This window comes from Heterodontus francisci, chromosome 38 (assembly GCF_036365525.1).
Source record: "Heterodontus francisci isolate sHetFra1 chromosome 38, sHetFra1.hap1, whole genome shotgun sequence".
Classification (NCBI taxonomy): Eukaryota; Metazoa; Chordata; class Chondrichthyes; order Heterodontiformes; family Heterodontidae; genus Heterodontus; species Heterodontus francisci.
In genome coordinates, this window is record NC_090408.1 from 31,807,708 (window position 1) to 31,825,347 (window position 17,640).

At 43.0% G+C, this 17,640-nt stretch overlaps 1 protein-coding gene across 1 annotated transcript in view; it reads left to right on the plus strand.

Moving 5' to 3' along the window:
• The window catches only part of LOC137352341 (cytosolic carboxypeptidase 4), a 184,503-nt gene that overhangs the window by 19,367 nt on the left and 147,496 nt on the right, over nt 1-17,640 (plus strand). The window contains exons 6-10 of the mRNA XM_068017630.1: nt 614-651; nt 1,972-2,180; nt 5,393-5,567; nt 7,928-8,010; nt 11,889-12,005. Coding sequence (XP_067873731.1) covers nt 614-651; nt 1,972-2,180; nt 5,393-5,567; nt 7,928-8,010; nt 11,889-12,005 — 622 coding nt within the window. The remainder of the gene's footprint in view (nt 1-613; nt 652-1,971; nt 2,181-5,392; nt 5,568-7,927; nt 8,011-11,888; nt 12,006-17,640) is intronic.

Genomic DNA, 17,640 nt, shown 5'->3' on the forward strand with positions numbered 1-17,640 from the left:
CATTGGAGAGGCCCACTGTTGTGTGGAGACACCGCAAGCTAAGACCTGGCAGCCTCCCACTGGGTTTGGGAGGGTGGGATCCCTGGGGACTAGGGGCAATCAATGGCTCATGGAGCCGTTGAATTTGGCTGGGGCTCCGATAGAGGGCCAAGGTGGGATCGCCTGCTGCCTTCCGTCCCATTGCTAGGACCCCCCCCCCCCCCCCACCCCGTTGCTGAAATAAAATTCAGCCCACGGTCTCTTCTGTTTGCTGGCTGTAGGAATGAGCTTGGATCTTCTCAACTCAATTTCATATTTGCTTGAATCCATGTGAGAAAAATGCCCAAAATCAGGATTAAACTGTCAGCCTCCCTTTAGAGAGAACATGAAACAAGTTACGTGTGAAATAGAAAGATAAGACTAGTGCAGTTGGGAGAGCTCCTCAGAATCTGGGTTAAGGTACATTGTTGGATCAGTATCAAAGTTCTATTCTTTAATCAGGAATTAAAAGATCTTTGCCTTCTAAAAAGTCTGAGTAGCAACTTTAATTTTTATAAAGAGACATAGTGTATAGTTGACTGCATTTATTTGACGCAGCCTGCCCACTGAATAAAATATTATTTCTAATTTTCAGAGCAGCCACAGAAGCTCTTTCAGCTTTACTGAAATCGAGTAAGTTTTTATTCATTTCACGTTTCATTATCCTTTCATAAGATATATTGTAAAATGATTAAAACTCTGTAGATGTCTGTCTTATGATGTGAATCTGTGTTTCTTGTCTGAAGCAAGACTTGCCCCGTCTATTCTTCAGAAAAAAAACAAATTATTGTGTTGTAAAATTAAAACAATATAATGTTATTTTAAAATTCCTTGGATGTAATTCTGGTTTTCTGCATATCATTGCTTCCTTTCATGACTGCTTCTGATCGCATCTTCTCATCTTGCAACTGTGTGTCTGATTTCATCATTTTGTTCGGCAGCCTCACCTTGTAATCTCACCATCCCATTTATGACTTTTGTGCTTTTAATTGTCCGGCTCCATGGCTGCAGTTCTCGATTAACTGGTCCTTTATCCCATTGTCATTTGTGGGCTTTGCTGTGCAAAATTTGGCTGCTTCATTTGCCAACTAAACAACAGTGACTGCACGTCAGAAGAAATGAATTGGTTGTCAAGTTTGTAGGGATGTTCTGAGGTCGTTCAAGATGCTGTATGAATTCAAGTTAGTTTCTAATCTCACTGTCTTGTTCCATGGCTTCGCTTCTAATCTCACTATCCCGTCCTGTGACTCCACTAGTAATATCGCTGCCACGTGACCACCGCATTCCCATGATTGCATCTCTGGTTTTATTTTCCAGCTACTATGCTTCATCTGATCGTTCTGTGTTCTTCTGTCTTTATGCGCCTGGCAGGTGTTGGGATACATGTGCAAATTGAGATCTGACATTTGTACTGCTTGTCCATTTGATCCGAGGTGCAACATTCAGAAAAAATGACATTTGATTACTTGAAAACCAGTTCAAATGCTGGATTTTCAATTTTGAGTCCAGACATGCAAAGATTGTTACTAATTTCACCGCAAGTATAATTGTTGTAAGAATTACATCACCCACGCACTGCATGAGATAATTGGACTATGACACAGTAAGGTTAGATGATAAAAGATTGTGTTCATAATGGAATCTGTGTAATATAAGTAGACAGTCGATTGGGTTACACAAAGGTTTGACATGTACCTACACCCTTATTCCACAGGGTGACACTGTTGTCCATTAATCAGCTGAAGAGCGAGCACTCTGGGATCAATGAATCACCCTGCAGATCCATTCAATTTTAAAAGTTTTTGATTATATATATATATATATATTTATTCTTTATTATTGTTGCATATATATCTCCTAATTGACAAATTATTATGTGGACGATAGGTAGTTGCTTAGGTGTAAGGAAGAATTGCTCAGAGATCTGATTTCCTGTCAAACTATTTGTTTCAGAATGGAACAGCAGACTGGCTGTCGACAGTGGATACATCCAAAGGCTCTTAAAACTGTATCAGGACTGGCACCAACGAGATACACAGAACAAGTACATTTCCACTCGCAAAGCTCTCCTCAGCTGCATTAAAAATATCACAAACATCCAGATGGGGAAGAAAGCCTTTCTAAAGGCAGATGGGATGAGAATCCTTCTGGGCACTTCACGGGTAAGTTACATCAGCCCTGAGAAAATACCAGAAAACTTCCTCAACGTTTGTCGATTACAACTTTATTTAAACAGGACTTGCCAAAAAATATTTCTTCAATTTTAAATAGGAATTAAAAGAATGGTTTAGAGTACAGGGCGATACACACCATATAATATCTCCAAAAAATTATGAAGTTAGTAGTGGAGGAAGTACTGATATTACTACAACCTGAGAGCTACATGGCATGTACTGTCCCCTACAATAAAAAACTTTATAACTCCTAGGAAATCAAAAGCTTGTCCACACAATCCCCAACCCAACCCATGCATTTCTCATTGTTCAAGGCTTACTATTCATTATAGGCAATAGGTTTGAACAAAACCATCCAATTCAGATCAAATTTGTGCAAGATCCCACAGCATTCTATTATTTATTTATTTTTATTTAGAGATACAGCACTGAAACAGGCCCTTCGGCCCACTGAGTCTGTGCCAACCATCAACCACCCATTTATACTAATCCCATATTCCTACCACATCCCCATCTGTCCCTATATTTCCCTACCTATACTAGGGGCAATTTACAATGGCCAATTTACCTGCAAGTCTTTGGCTGTGGGAGGAAACCGGAGCACCCGACGAAAACCCACGTGGTCACAGGGAGAACTTGCAAACTCCGCACAGGCAGTACCCAGAATTGAACCTGGGTCGCTGGAGCTGTGAGGTTTAGTTTAGAGATACAGCACTGAAACAGGCCCTTTGGCCCACCGAGTCTGTGCCGACCATCAACCACCCATTTATACTAAGCCTACACTAATCCCATATCCCTACCACATCCCCACCTGTCCCTATATTTCCCTATCACCTACCTATACTAGGGGCAATTTATAATGGCCAATTAACCTATCAACCTGCAAGTCTTTGGCATGTGGGAGGAAACCGGAGCACCCGGAGAAAACCCACGCAGACACAGGGAGAACTTGCAAACTCCACACAGGCAGTACCCAGAATTGAACCCAGGTCGCTTCAGCTGTGAGGCTGCGGTGCTAACCACTGTGCCGCATATATAACTCAATGTCTGTATTTTATATGACAGCATTTGAACATGAAAATCATTGTCCCTCTCTCCTCTGCCCTTCCCTACTCTCTGCCTCACTGCTACCTTCCTGAGCGTGTGAATTTTCGCCCAGGCAGTGGATTGTTGATTCCCAAGAGCAGAATCAGAAGGAGAGTGCTATTATGAACAGAGTTTGGAGCGGGGCCGTGACAGAGGGGGGGTTTGGAATTTACGACAACACTGCTAATGTGTTTAAGGGCAAGCTAGGTAAACACATGAGGGAGAAAGGGATAAGGGACTATGAACTGAATTTTACTGACGCCTTGACATCTTGGCACGGAGGCCAGTAAAATGCTGTGGGGAGAGGCCCGCCTCGACCTGTGATGTCAAGAAGGGCCTCAGTGCGGCACCCCCCGCCCCCGCCACCTGGCACGGGCCCTTCATCAGCATATGTAGATGAACATTTAAATTATTTAAATAAACTTACCTGCCGGCGGCGGCCGTCCCACTCCGATATTACGGCCACCGTTAGTGCTCTGCGCGACTTTGGAACTCCGTATGGAATTCCGGGCGAGAGCCTGGTGGGGAGGGGGGAGTAATAACATTTTCAGGGCAGGAGGGGTGGAGGAGCGGGGAAATCAATTTTTATTGGATGTGGGGATGGTGGGAAGGGGTTGAAGGGCAAAAGATCGGAGGTTGTGGGGGCAGGTTTGGGTGTTTGAACAATCAATGGCTGGTCATTTCATTGCCTGAAATGACTATTGGGGGAGGTTGGGGAAGGGTCTTCATCACTTGTTTTTATATGTTATTAAAATCCTTTACATTGTCCCTTTAACAATTATACATATGTGTAAGGGCTTAAAGTCCTTTGTAAATGGCACCAGCGCCTGTGTGGTGGTGCCGGACGCTGTTGCCGGGGACGCAGATGCCGCCCCCTCTACGTCATCGGGGACGGTTGCTCTGACCCCTTTATCTAAATAAGCCCCCGCACGTAATATCGCGGGGGCTCAGGGACGGCGCATCCGCACAGGAGCTGCTCGCACTCGTAAAATTCAGCCCTATATTTATGGTTTTAGATGAAGACGAGTGGGAGGAGGCTCATGTGGAGTATAAACACTGGCATGACCCTGTTGGGCTAAATGGCCTGTTTGCGCACTGTAAATATGATCAAATGCGAATTGTGGGGTGGAGAGGGATAGTGGTGGGTTGGGCGGTTGGTGGTGGTGTGGGGTGAAAAGTACCAAAATAAACTGAGTGGGAAAGAGAAGTGCAAGCGTGAACTGTGAAGGTAAGAAGTAAAATGTCAACAGCAATTGAGAGGAGGGGAAATGGTGGTGTTGGGGAGAAGAGTGGCAGTATAGACTGGGAAAGGGGGAATTAGGGAGAAAAGTGGCTCCCTGTCACTGTGATTGACTGACTATAAACAAATTTAAAACAACTTAATAATCAGATTTAGCAATAAATAGACATCAGCCTGCAATTTCTTTTGAAGAGATGAGAGAAGATTCCACAAATTGTGCAGTTTCCTGCTTTACAGTAGGATGCTGATGTAGCTGCAGCTTAAATTATGGCCAGGTGCACTTTTAGAGTAACTACAGGGTAAATGTTACAATTTAGCAACACACCACACCCTCTAACCACACCTCGCCAACGATTGACTGACTTATCAGGAGTTTGGATGCAGAGAGGCCTGTTTGTCCAATTTTCCATCCATTCATTTCCATGGATGTAAAATAACACAGGATGCAAATGGGCCCTGCTAATTCCCACTGTTGTATTCCTCGCATGTGCCTGCATTGAATGGGTCTGTGGCAGGGGTGCAGAATGATAATATTTACGCCTACATATAGTAGGCCTTTATTCCTGGCAGTTTTTGGGGGCTGTGACAGCTTTGTTGAAACTGTTGATCAGTTTTTATTTTGCTCGTTTTCTCGTTTCTTGCAGCAGTGAGGATGTGGCCATCAGTTGGTCACAGGAGGTATTAGTAATGGGTAGTCTGAATGAAAATAACATTGGTTAAAACATTAAGATTTGTAGGAGCTTAGCGGGAGAAAAATATATAACTAGTTTCCAAAAGCAGTATTGAAAGAGAACCTATGAGCAGTGTGGTATTTAATTGACTTGAGACACTCTGGAGCAGCTGCCAATACTAAACTGGTTTCTCCCTTATCTAGGCTTGTGGCTATACTACAGACCTACAGCCTGTTGTGAAAATGGCAACACAAATCATGCGGAAGTGTTATCCAAAACAACATCTTCCTTTGCTCACAGTCAGAAGTTGCTACTCATTTGTTCTACCAAACGCAGCTGACTCCCAGGCACTGGAGTGTCCCAGTAAGACTCCGCAAGGTGAGGTTCCAATGTTTTGCCTGGATTTCGCAGTTGCAATGATACTGAAACTATTGGCGTTTACCATCATTAATCCGTGAGACTGACAGAAACCCCTGGAGTCCGCACGTTCGCGGTTAAACACGGAGATCCAGCAGCTGCTATCAGTGATTCCCTGCTCCTCCAAGGGTGCATTGTTGAAGTCCTCACAAATGGAAACTTTCTGGAAATCACTGATTGGATGTGAACTTTCACTTCTAACTCTGTTATTCCCACTGTAAAAGCCCTTAAATAAGTTGCACCTTGTTGAATGAGATGTAATAGGGTTTCTAACAGTGTATTAAGTAATAATTACTGCTTAACAACTTCTATGGCCCTGAAAAACTAATTTTATGTTTGTAGAATGCCAAATTTCTCCATTATGATAAAATTCCATAGATTATTGAATTAAATTTTTTCGTTGTTTGTTTGATATTTCACCTTCTACATTAATCCCATGTGTGTGTTCCAATCTTTATTTTCCTCTGTGTAAAGTGATTGAAAAGTGAAGAATAATTAGTGCTTTTTTCTCCCTGTTTTGCTGTCTGTGAGAGTTATTCAATGTTATTGGCTGCTTGATGACATCACTGTTGCTGGATGCCGGAGACCCTATATAGCTGGCAGCAGAATGAACATTGGGAAAGGTGAAATTCAAGCCACAGAGTTTGCTAGATCTTTGTGGGCTGTTTTCTTTGAAATCAGCAGTGAGCACTGTCACTTTGCCGCTGACTGCATAGTCTGGACCATTATTTATGGAGCAGGGAGGAATTGATCTAATTTATGTTGTATTGTTACATTTGTTTCTCTGCCATTGTCTGGTTAGTGCGGATGTTGATATCAATGATTGATGCTAATAGTACTGAGTGATAGGTAAAGAGAAGACATCCATGCTTGTATTGAGCTGATGGTTTAAACACCAATTTGTCTTGGTTTGGAGTTGCTGCCATGCTTCATCGGACTGAGGTTTGATCACATTAACACTCAAATACTGTCTTTCTTCAGATTATAAGTTAGACATTGGATATAAAGGTCTAGAACCAAGGTAATCATGAGCCTGAACCTAATATACAAATTTCAAGTATAGAGAACAACTAAGAGTGCTCTCACAGAATACAAATATTGTGGATGCTGGAAATTTAAAATAAAAACAGATAATGCTAGAAACACTCAGCTGGTCAGGTAGCATCAATGGAAAGGGAAACCGAATTCAGGTCATTGACCATCCATCAGAACTGGCAAAATTTAGAGATTTAACCAGTTTTCAGCAAGTAACACGGCAGGAAAATGGGGGAGGGTGGAAAGAACAAAAGGGGATGTCTGTGGTGGGGTGGAAGGCAGGAGAGATTACATGACAAAAGGGGTGATAGAGTAAGGCAAAAGAGGGTGATATTGGGGCAGGTAAAGAAACAAAAGAAGGATCTAGAGAAGCTGTAAATGGTAACAGCAGATTTACTACCAGCACCTGCTGTCTGAAAATATGGTTATGGTCTGAAACTGTTGCACTCAATGTTAAGTCCAGAAGGCTGTAAAGTGCCTAAGTGAAGATGAGGTGCTGTTCCTCCAGCTTCTGTTCAGCTTCATTGGAACAGCGTAAGAGGCTGAGAACAGAGTGGGAGTGGGGCGGAGAATTAAAACGGCAAGTGACAGGTAGCTTGGGGTCATGCATGAAGACTGAACAGAGGTGTTCAGCAAATGATGACTTGATCTGCGTTTAGTCTCTCCAATGTAGAGGAGACCACATCGTGAGCAGCGAATACAGCATAGTAAAGTGAAAGAAGTACAAGTAAATTGCTGATTCACCTGGAAGGAGTGTTTGTGCCTCTGCACAGTTGGGATGGAGGAGGTGAAAGGGCAGGTGTTGCATCTCCTTTGCTTGCACGTGCCATGAAAACTCTCCTTCTAGAGTGTTTGTGCAGCATTTTCTGATTTTATTTAAGAATGTTTTCATCTTTAAACACAACTCTTAGTTTAGGTGGTACTGTATGTCAGCCTATAGGATACATTGTACATTGGTTTATAGTATAACTGGTCCCATATGTCAGCCTGTAATATAGGTGGTAGTGTGTGTCAGGGACATCCAACCTTTTATAGCTGGGGACCAGATAAAAGTGCCAACGCCAATGGGTGGGTTGCATCCGATTACATAGAAAGGTGAGATTCCCAGTCACAAAAAGCAAGGTCCTAATATCTATGAAAAGGAAAACCCCATCATCGTCAGAAAAAGTAAGAACCCCCAAAGCACAGAAAGTGAGGCTAATGCGAGGTAATATAATAATCAACACTATGCAAATTATGGAGGTAAGTGACTGGAATTGGGCTGACCAATCTGTGTGTTTGTATAGAGGATGTTGCAGTCAAAGAAGATGATGAAGAACAGGATGATGAAGATGGCACAGGGAATGAAGAACCAGAGTGCAATGAAGATGTAAGTAAATGGACTAATGTGAAGACAAAAAAAAAAAGACAAAACAATCACTGGTTTCGAGTGTGTGTAGCTGACAAGTGCATTATAACAACAACTTACATTTCTCCAATGTCCCTCACAATAAGGAGGCAGAAATGACGTACATCTAGCAGAAGGGAAAGTGGAAAAGTTGGGCTGGGAATTAAAGGTACAGTCAAAGAGATGAGCTTTGAGGAGGTTTTTAAATGCAGGCTGAAGGTGGCAAGGTGGGGGGAACTGGGCAGGTAGTCCCAGAGGGGAGAAGTCTCATGACTGAGTGGAGAAAGTGGGAAGAGAAGTATCCCAGTGTTAAGGGAATAGAGGATGTCCATTGGGACATTAGGTAAGAGGACAATCGAATTGTTGTCATGAAATTGTTTGGTGCAGTTATAGAGTACATGCAGCTTGTATCTGGAGCCAGAGTTTGATTTGACACCAGAACGAAACAGAGCAAGACTCCTGGAAGAGAGTCCCACCCCGATTCACTTTGATTTAAGCTTTAACACTGGATTTACATGCAAAGTCTTAATGGCGTGAAGTGGTTTTGACTTTGTTCACCTATGAATCCTATGAATTCACCACAGGATGAGGCAATGGCGTGAGATGGGAAATCAGACAAGAATTTTAAAGTTCATTTGTTAATGCATGGGGAGACAATGGAGTTCTCATTCTTTTGTTTCTGTGTCCCCGCTTCTCCCTATCTCTGTAATTTCCTCCCACCCTACAATACCATGCCCCCACTCCCCAATTTTCCATTCCTCTTACTCCAGCCTGTTGTACATCCCATCTTTTCCCTGCTACTGGTGATTCTGCTTTCAGCAGTCTAGGTCCCATTCTCTGTAATTCCTTCCTTAAACCCCTGTGTTAATCCATTTCCACTTCTCCTCCCTCGAGACCCTCCTTGAATCTAACCTTTTGACTGAGCACTTGTGTGCTACTCCAGTATATTGTTCTATGCCCCCTGGTTATTGACCCCTCCGCTAAGGGAAAAATGTTTCTTCCTATCTAACCTATCAGTGCCCCTCATAATTTTGTATTGGGTGCATATTGTAAACAAAAAGACCTGTTTTATCAGCATTAAAGATACTTGGTCTTATGATGAGATAATCACATGTCCAGTTGTCAACATGTCATTTGCTAACCCATGTGTGGACCCGGACTTGATGACATGGAGGCTTCTGAAGCAGCCAATTCACAATGGAGAACTGTGAGTGGTGGCAAATTCTTTGGCAAAGTCATTCACCTTTTCCAACTCATTGAAATTGGGAAGGTTGGCTGCATTGGCCTGCTTGAACCAGCTTGACAAGCTTGATCTGCAACAGGACAAACTGAGGTCATAGAGTCATACAGCACAGAAACAGGCCCTTTGGCCCATTGTGGCCATGTTGGCCATCAAGCACCTAACTATTCTAATCCCATTTTCCAGCACTTGGCCTGTAGCCTTGTATGCTATGGCATTTCAAGTGTTCATCCAAATACTTCTTAAATGTTGTGAGGGTTCCTGCCTCTACCACCTCTTCAGGCAGTGTGTTCCAGATTCCAACCACCCACTGGGTGAAATTCTTTTCCTCAAATCCCCTCTAAACCTCCTGCCCCTTACTTTAAATCTATGCCCCCTGTTTATTGACTCCTCCGCTAAGGGAAAAAGGTTCTTCCTATCTAACCTATCAATGCCCCTCATAATTTTGTATACCTCAATCATGTCCCCCCTCAGCCTTCTCTGCTCGAAGGAAAACAACCCTTGCCTTTTCAGTCCCTCTTCAGAGCTGAAATGCTCCAGCCCAGGCAACATCCTGGTGAATCTCCTCTGCACCCTTTCCAGTGCAATCACATCCTTTGTATAGTGTGGTGCCCAGAACTCTACACAGTACTCCAACTGTGGCCTAAGTAGCCTTTTATACAGCTCCATCATAACCTCCCTGCTCTTATATTCTATGCCTTGGCTGATAAAGGCAAGTATCCCAAATGCCTTCCTAACCACCTTATCTACCTGTGCTGCTGCCTTCGGTGATCTATGGACAAGTACACCAAGATCCCTCTGACCTTCTGTACTTCCTAGGGTCCTACCATCCATTGTAAATTCCCTTGCCTTGTTAGTCCTCCCAAAATGCATCACCTCACACTCCTCAGGATTAAATTCCATTTGCCACTGCTCTGCCCATCTTACCAACTGATCCATATCATCCTGTAATCTAAGGTTTTCCTCCTCATTATTTACAACACCACCAATTTTCGTGTCATCTGCGAACTTATTTATCATACCTCTTATATTCACGTCTAAATCATTAATGTACACTACAAACAACGAGGGCCCCAGCACTGACCCCTGTGGTACACCACTGGTCACAGGCTTCCGAACGCAAAAACAACCCTCGACCATCACCCTCTGCCTCCTGCCACTAAGCCAATTTTGGATCCACTTTGCCAAATTGCCCTGGATCCCATGGGCTCTTACCATCTTAACCAATCTCCCATGCAGGACCTTATCAAAAGCCTTATTGAAGTCCATGTAGACTACATCAACTGCTTTACCCTCATCTACACACCTAGTCGCGGCCTTGAAAAATTCATGTGTCTGATTACACTCCTGTAAAAAGCCTTGGGATGATTTACAGTGTTGAAGGCACTATACAAATACAAGCTCTTGTTATGAATACCAATATGCCCAGCATTCCTCTTGTGATCCTTCTCTTTTTTCAAGTGCCTCAAATTATGCCATTTAGTGACAAATTATGGGAGCTTTTTCACTCTTGAGTTTCTCAGGATAGCAACAAAACAGACTTACTTTGCTTAATTACCCTAATAGCAGCACAGCAGAGGGACTTCATTCTGCCTGTCTGCTTTGGATTTGAATCTGGATTCAAGAGGTGGAACTCAACATTAGTTACCGTTGACAAATGATTTTGAACAATTGTCAAGTCCTACCCAAAGGAACACTGCATCAGCTAAAGAAACAAACTTACTTAAAGTTGAAAAGATGTTGAAGTAGCAAATGTCTTTAAAAGCACTAGTGCCAACAGTCTTGAACGCATTTCTAGCCAAGTCCTTCAATTAATTCACAAAATAATTCCCCTAGTGATGAGTAGCAGCTGTAGTGAAATACTGACACGGCTACCATTGCCTTGTAAATGATATTCATTGTCATGTGGATAGTAAACATTTGATGTATATTTGGAGCTCAATAAGGTGAATCACAATCAGTGCAATTCACACTAACGTTTGAAAATGTTGGTTTACCTTTGTTTTGCCCCATCTCGTGCAAGACCAGATAACATGTGAGAAAATTACTGGATGCAAAATGAAAACAGTGATTCATATGTCCAACTCCCAGCCATAGATTAGCATTGTGTCTGAAAGCAAATTAATTTCCAGTCATGTTTGCATTAATTTGTGTCAGCTTTCCTCAGCAGCCCTCTTATTTCTGAGTCAGAAGGTTGTGGCCTCAAGCCCCCTATTGGGGTTTGAGGACATAATATAGGCTGACACTTCAGTACTGGGGGACTGCTACATTGTCTGAAGTGCTATTCTTTAGATGAGACAGTAAACTGAAGCCACAACTGCCTTATCTGCTGGCTTGGGTGATTATCAAAGATCCCATGGCAATATTTAAAGAAGAGCAGAGAGTTTTCCTAGTGTTCTAGCCTTAGGCAATATCACCAAATTCATTCATCTCATAGCTGTTTCTGGCAGCTGACTGATGTACAATAGCTGCCGTGTTTATTTATATATTATATATACACACACAGTCTAAAAAGTGATTCATTGCGTGGAGTGCTTAGAGATGTTTCAATGTAATGAGGGGCTAGATAAATGCAAATATTAATCTTAAACCTGAATGTGTTTCCATTTATTTGATTAAGGAGGATGATCTAGAAACAGATTTAACCAGGCTGAGGCCAAATCCAAAACTTGATAGACCTGTGGAGGAGCTAAAACAGTATGAAAGACTTTGTCCAGAACTTGTCGGGTATTTTCAGGTAGGCTCATCGAACTTTCTGGTGCTCAATAATCATCATGTTATGGGTTTGAATAGTAAATCATTTTCCTGAAATAGTGTTTACAGTTGGTGATTGTAGTGTTTTGAAAATTGCATTGTGCATTTTGTTCATTTGAGGCTACTATACACATATGCTAGCAGAGGGGCTGGAAAGTGAAAGAATAAAGAAGAATCCATTGTTTTCAACAGCATGCAGTCTCATATCTTTTACTAAGCTCAGCTAAATCTTACTTCAGTCTCGAACACCACAGTGATCAGCACTGATAATAAAGAGAATGACTAAACGATAGAGCCTTTTGTCATCATCCAATGGCATCAATAACCCTTGGGACCAGTATGAGGCATTGAGAACATGGTGGTCAATTTATACTAGCAAAATGAGGCCTGAAGCAGTCAGAACAAACTGCCCCAAGATAACTGAAGTTATCTGCCTGTATGAAATTAACATTTCTTGTAACTAATGCCTTTCTTACTGAGAGCTTTCTGCTTAGTTCAGCAGAGGTTTCTATTTCTTCTGTTTGGAGTAAATATCAAAACTTTTCCTCCTGAAATTGTTATCTGTTCTAGAGCTTCCCTCATGTCTTCCAACTTTGTGGACCTATTTCCTATGTGGCATTGTCTCAGAAACTTTGCTAAAATCTAAAAATATAATGACTGCCAGATTTCCCCCTGTTCACTAAGCAGTTCTCTCCTCAAATAATCCAGTCGAGTTATCAGACATGACCTCCCTTGCATAAAGCCATTCTGATTATAATTAGCCCATATTTTTGTATATGCCTTATTATTCCTTCCTTCAGGATGCAATCTAATATTTTAGCATTACCAATGTTAGTCATACGGGCCAGTAGTTCCCAGCCTTGGTAGTAACAAGAAGCAAAGGTCCCTTTAAGATGCACGCATGCACAGCTAAGCAGCAATCTTAAAGGGACCATGCACTGCAAGAAAAGAGGCTGAGCAAAGCAAAGGAAAATTAGAGGGAGCTTTGGTATTTTTGTATTTTTTAAAGAATTGCTAATCTCCAATTCACAGGCATTATTTTTGTTTTCAATCAATCACTAAAAGTAACTTCTAAGAGGGCACCAACCTAATTCACCACTTTCTTCTGTATTTACTTTGCTATCCATCTGAGCCAGGTACCTCATCCTAGTAGTGCCTCAGCCCATCCAAAACCTCCTTATTCAACATTTCTAATATTTCTTGTTTCCTCCCTGTAAATTCCACTTCTGCTTCAGATATTTGCCATCCTTCGCAAGTTTTTTTTTCCTTTTAACTCCTATTTAATCTCTAAAACATCAAATTTAATTGTCCCTTGAGATTGTAACTGTTAAACGTCTTGATTAACATTTCCACTTTTTTTTGTAACAGCAGTGTAGTCTTTAATTGTTATAATGCACAGTTGTAGCTACCCAGAAGCATGAGGTAAGCCAGCAAATGAGCTGTTGTGTGTACAAAACTGGAATAAACTCAATTCAAAGGAATCTGAGAGCAGCCCCAGGGGAAATCCACTGGTGTACATAAAACAGAATAAATTTATAAATTTAGGTTTTAAATCTAATCGTGAGCTTCAAAATGTTATAAAATACTTGTTTAGCTGTCGCAGTTTGACATCTTTTGAATTCCTACACTAGATTCTAGCCGTTCCCTCACTAGCAGCTTTCCAATAAGCTCTGATTATTTCAAAGTATGGAATGAATTATAGGAGGAGGGGTGGGAATGGGACTTTTAACTCCTCCTGGTTGGCAGAAACTTGGGAGGGGGGGACTGTACAGTTAAAAAGGAGTGAGCTAATTGGCCACGCTGCGGTGTTTACATCGCTGCTGTTTTTTTGCGACATACATGTATGCAAATTGGGGTCCTATTAAGTGAATAGGACCGGTGACCTCTGGTTGGGAGTGCTATCTGGATCCTACAAGGAATGTCTCAGCCTTGTTGCCCTGGGCTTCCCTCCAACTTCTCACCTGCAAGATCGCGCCTAAAACCCCTCCCTGCCACCTGGGGGTTGGAAGCCACCAGGCTGAGAGATTTTTAACCAGCTGGCTAGCTGCCGTTTCACCCTTGTCTCAATTGGACAGCAAGCTGGAGGGATGTACATGAGGTCCAGGGGTTAAAACAGTCTAAGCCTCAAATTGATACTGATCGGGAGGATGTTGAGGTGAAAACATGTCCACACAGAGCTAAGTCCATGACTGCACAAGAGTCTGACTACGTGCAGGGTCCAGCTGCTTTGAAGCTCAATGTGAGGTCTGAGTTTACACAAGCAAGAGCCACTACAATTTCAGGAAGTTGTCACTGACAGTCAGCTGCCAGTCACCTCCCACCACTGGGACTGAGGAAGTGTCACATTAGGTAGGTGAGTACAACACGCACTCACTGTGATAGGAAAGCACTGTGTGAGCAGGTACTACATTCAGGGATACTTCAATTTTTGTACATTAAATGATTTTGGCACAGAAGATGTGGAATTTATTTCTGAGGTTGGCATTACTCAAATGTTGGGATAAATAATAATGTTACTGGGACATAAGTGAGAGGGTGCGAGTAATGGTTTTTGATTGCCGCATTGGCCAAAGAAGCAAAGGCACATGGGGAAAAGCTTGTTCAGGCAAAGACCGGTTAGGATTCAGAATGCACTTCCTGAGTGTGATGGAGGCGGATTCAAACGTGGCTTTCAAAAGGGAATTGGATAAACGCCTGAAGCGAAAACTTTGCAGGGGAATTGGCAGGGGAGTGGGACTAGCTAAATTGCTGTTGCAGAGAGCTGGCATAGACTTGATGGGCCGAATGGCTTCCTTCGGCGCTGTAATCATTCTATGATTCCACGAATCCATGCAGGAAATGGAGATAATAGTAGCAGATGTGGAAATAGGTAAGGATTGTGGTGTTCAGGAGAATGTTTTCCCAGTCAAAATCTAGTGAATAGCTTTTGTAAGTGGCAGCTAGCTGCCTCTGGCTTCTAAGGGATGTCCTCTAGCTCCTCTCCTGAGACCTCTTGCTCCTGCTCTTTCAGGTGTATACCTCTGTCAATGGTGATCCTGGAATAATTGTATAGCAGGATGCCACCTGAGTAGTTCAGGTAGTGCAAACGTTGTTTCAGCAAGTGAATCCTATGCTCAGTGATGGAGATATTGGGCAATATTTTGGATCTCAGGAAGAGGAGGGACTGGAGGTGGTCGAGGCCACAATTTCCTGTCACTGGTGGCCATGCTGTTGTGCCAGCATGTTCCCACCTCCGGGCCATTTTTGAACATGCCGGTTCTGGGGTGGGACTGGAGATGGTGATGACTATGCGCTCGCAGTTGGCGGGTAGCCGAGTAAGACAACTGAAGCTCCAATTAAGGTCAATGTTCTGAGACCGACTGGAATTTTCCAGTTGGCCATAGGGCTCCACCCACCCACGGCGGCTGAAGCCCGACTGAAGCATGGAGGTGACAGACTGGGGGTGAGGGGTGGCCAGTGCTCCAGCATCATTTTAAACCCTGCCCCACCACCCCCGCAGCTGACATACTGAGGTGGCCACAGGCCGCCCTGTGGAAGGGTTTTCAGCCTGGCAGCTGTGGCCAGATTTATTTGAACCTTTATTAAAATATCTTCAGAGGCTGCCTCCATCTTGAGGCGCTCTCTCTCTCTCTCTCTCTTCCCAACATCGGCAGCTGCCGCCGCTCGGTGGGTCAGTTGATCTCTCAAGGCTGGCGGCCCTCCAGCCTCGGGAGCTTGTCCGCCGTCCTTAATTGGATAGTGAGTACACATCCTGGCCACTAATTGGCCAGCCGTTCAAAAATTGCATCGGGCTTCAGATGCCAGAAATAGTCCCGACCCCAGAATTACGATTCAGCCCCATGGGCTTTGCTGTAATTGTGCTCCACTGGTCAGTGAGGAAGACAAAATGGACTCGTGCACCAGAGCAGCAACAGGTATTCTTGGTCACCCAGGAGCATCTACTTCATTGCTAGCTGTTAGAAATTATTAGTGTTACAGTTGACTCAAAATGAAGGCATCTTGTTTATTGCTTGAAAATCCAACATTCACCTGCATTATTTTGTGCTAATGGTCATCAAGTGAATAAAAGCCCTTGCGATTCACATATGGGACACTGCACTCTGAGGAAGCACAAAGAAGAACGTGTTATCAATCACATCGTGGAGAAGTCTCCAGCTTGGGAAAAGAGGTGTACTGATTGACTCCCATAAACAAAACATGAGTTGCCCTGATGGCTGTACCAAAGCACTCCTGACTGATTCATGCTGGAAATGTCACCAAAGGCTGTGGAAATCTCGTGAAGCATAAATCAAGGTTGGCAGCAAATGTAGCATTACAGTTGAAATCCCAAGACTGCTTATCACTTGAATAGGCCAACCTTCCAGGTGTAAGTTTCATAATCCTATTCAGGCTGAAATTGCTTGGAAGTGAAGAAGTCTGAATTGCCTTTTGCCCCTTGCCGGGGATCACAGGGCAATGGGAAGGAATGAACTGCAGAAGACTGTTGCCAGGATACTGTTCTGCTGCCCATTGCCACGTTACTTTTCTTTAACTTGGAAATGATGATGTTGAGGAAGTGTGAGATATAGATACTTTATTTTTAAATTAATGAATGATAGAGGAATCTGTCTGAGCAAAATGTCATTGAGTTTGAAATTAATTAGTCCAAGGGGGAATCTGTGATGAGAATACTGTCAAATTCATTTAAATAGTTCCGCTGATTAGTTGCACTGTTGCCTGAAAAAACATTTATTCTTGAATTAAATGCTTGCTATACTGCTTTATAATGATTCCAAACAGCACAAGTGTGGGGCCCATTAATCAGAATTAATTAGATTAAATTAAATGAATAAAGTTCAATAACATTTTACTGACAATTTCTTATCCTAACAATTATGTCACTGCAGAGATGTTTCTGCAACAGATAATTCAGGGTAACTGTCTCTGGTTTGTTAAAAAAATATTTATTTATTTCCTGTAAGTAAATGTTTAACTCTACACTGAGTTTACAGGTTGGGAGAAATTCTTCAATCAATGGATTGGTGGAGTGTAGATTGATTTATCACAGGAAGTGGGGGAGGCAGAAACAATTGGGCTGAATTTTGCAGCCCCCCGACATTGGGGGTCTTGGTGGTGGGGGAGGGGAGGCGGGAAAATGCCTCTGGGAGAGGACCACCATGGGCCTTGATGTCGGGAAGGTCCGGCCCGATATTGCTGGTGGTGATGAGGCCTCTTGGCATCTCCCCTGGCACTTGGTGATGGCAGCAAAATTTAAATGGTTGAATGTCTTTAAATAAATGAACGAATTATTTACCCACTCTTGCTGTCTGTTCCGGAGAGATATTGCTGCCGGTGGCCGGCACTCCCGTGCCTTTGGATACCCGTCCGGGGATCTGATGCGGGACACAGAGGGGGAGGGGGGAGTAGGTAAGCATTTCAGTGGGAGGGAGGTCAAACTCATCCGATTGGTGTAGGGGATGGTGGGAAGGGGTAAAGTGAACTTTGTGGGGAGAAGGTCAGTTGCACAAGCTAAGTATTTTGGCGGGGGTGGGGGAGAGAGGGCAAGGAATGAATTATATGGTTATTGGGGGGTGGAAGAGGGGCTAGAAACATTTATTTAATTTCAAATCTATTTTAAA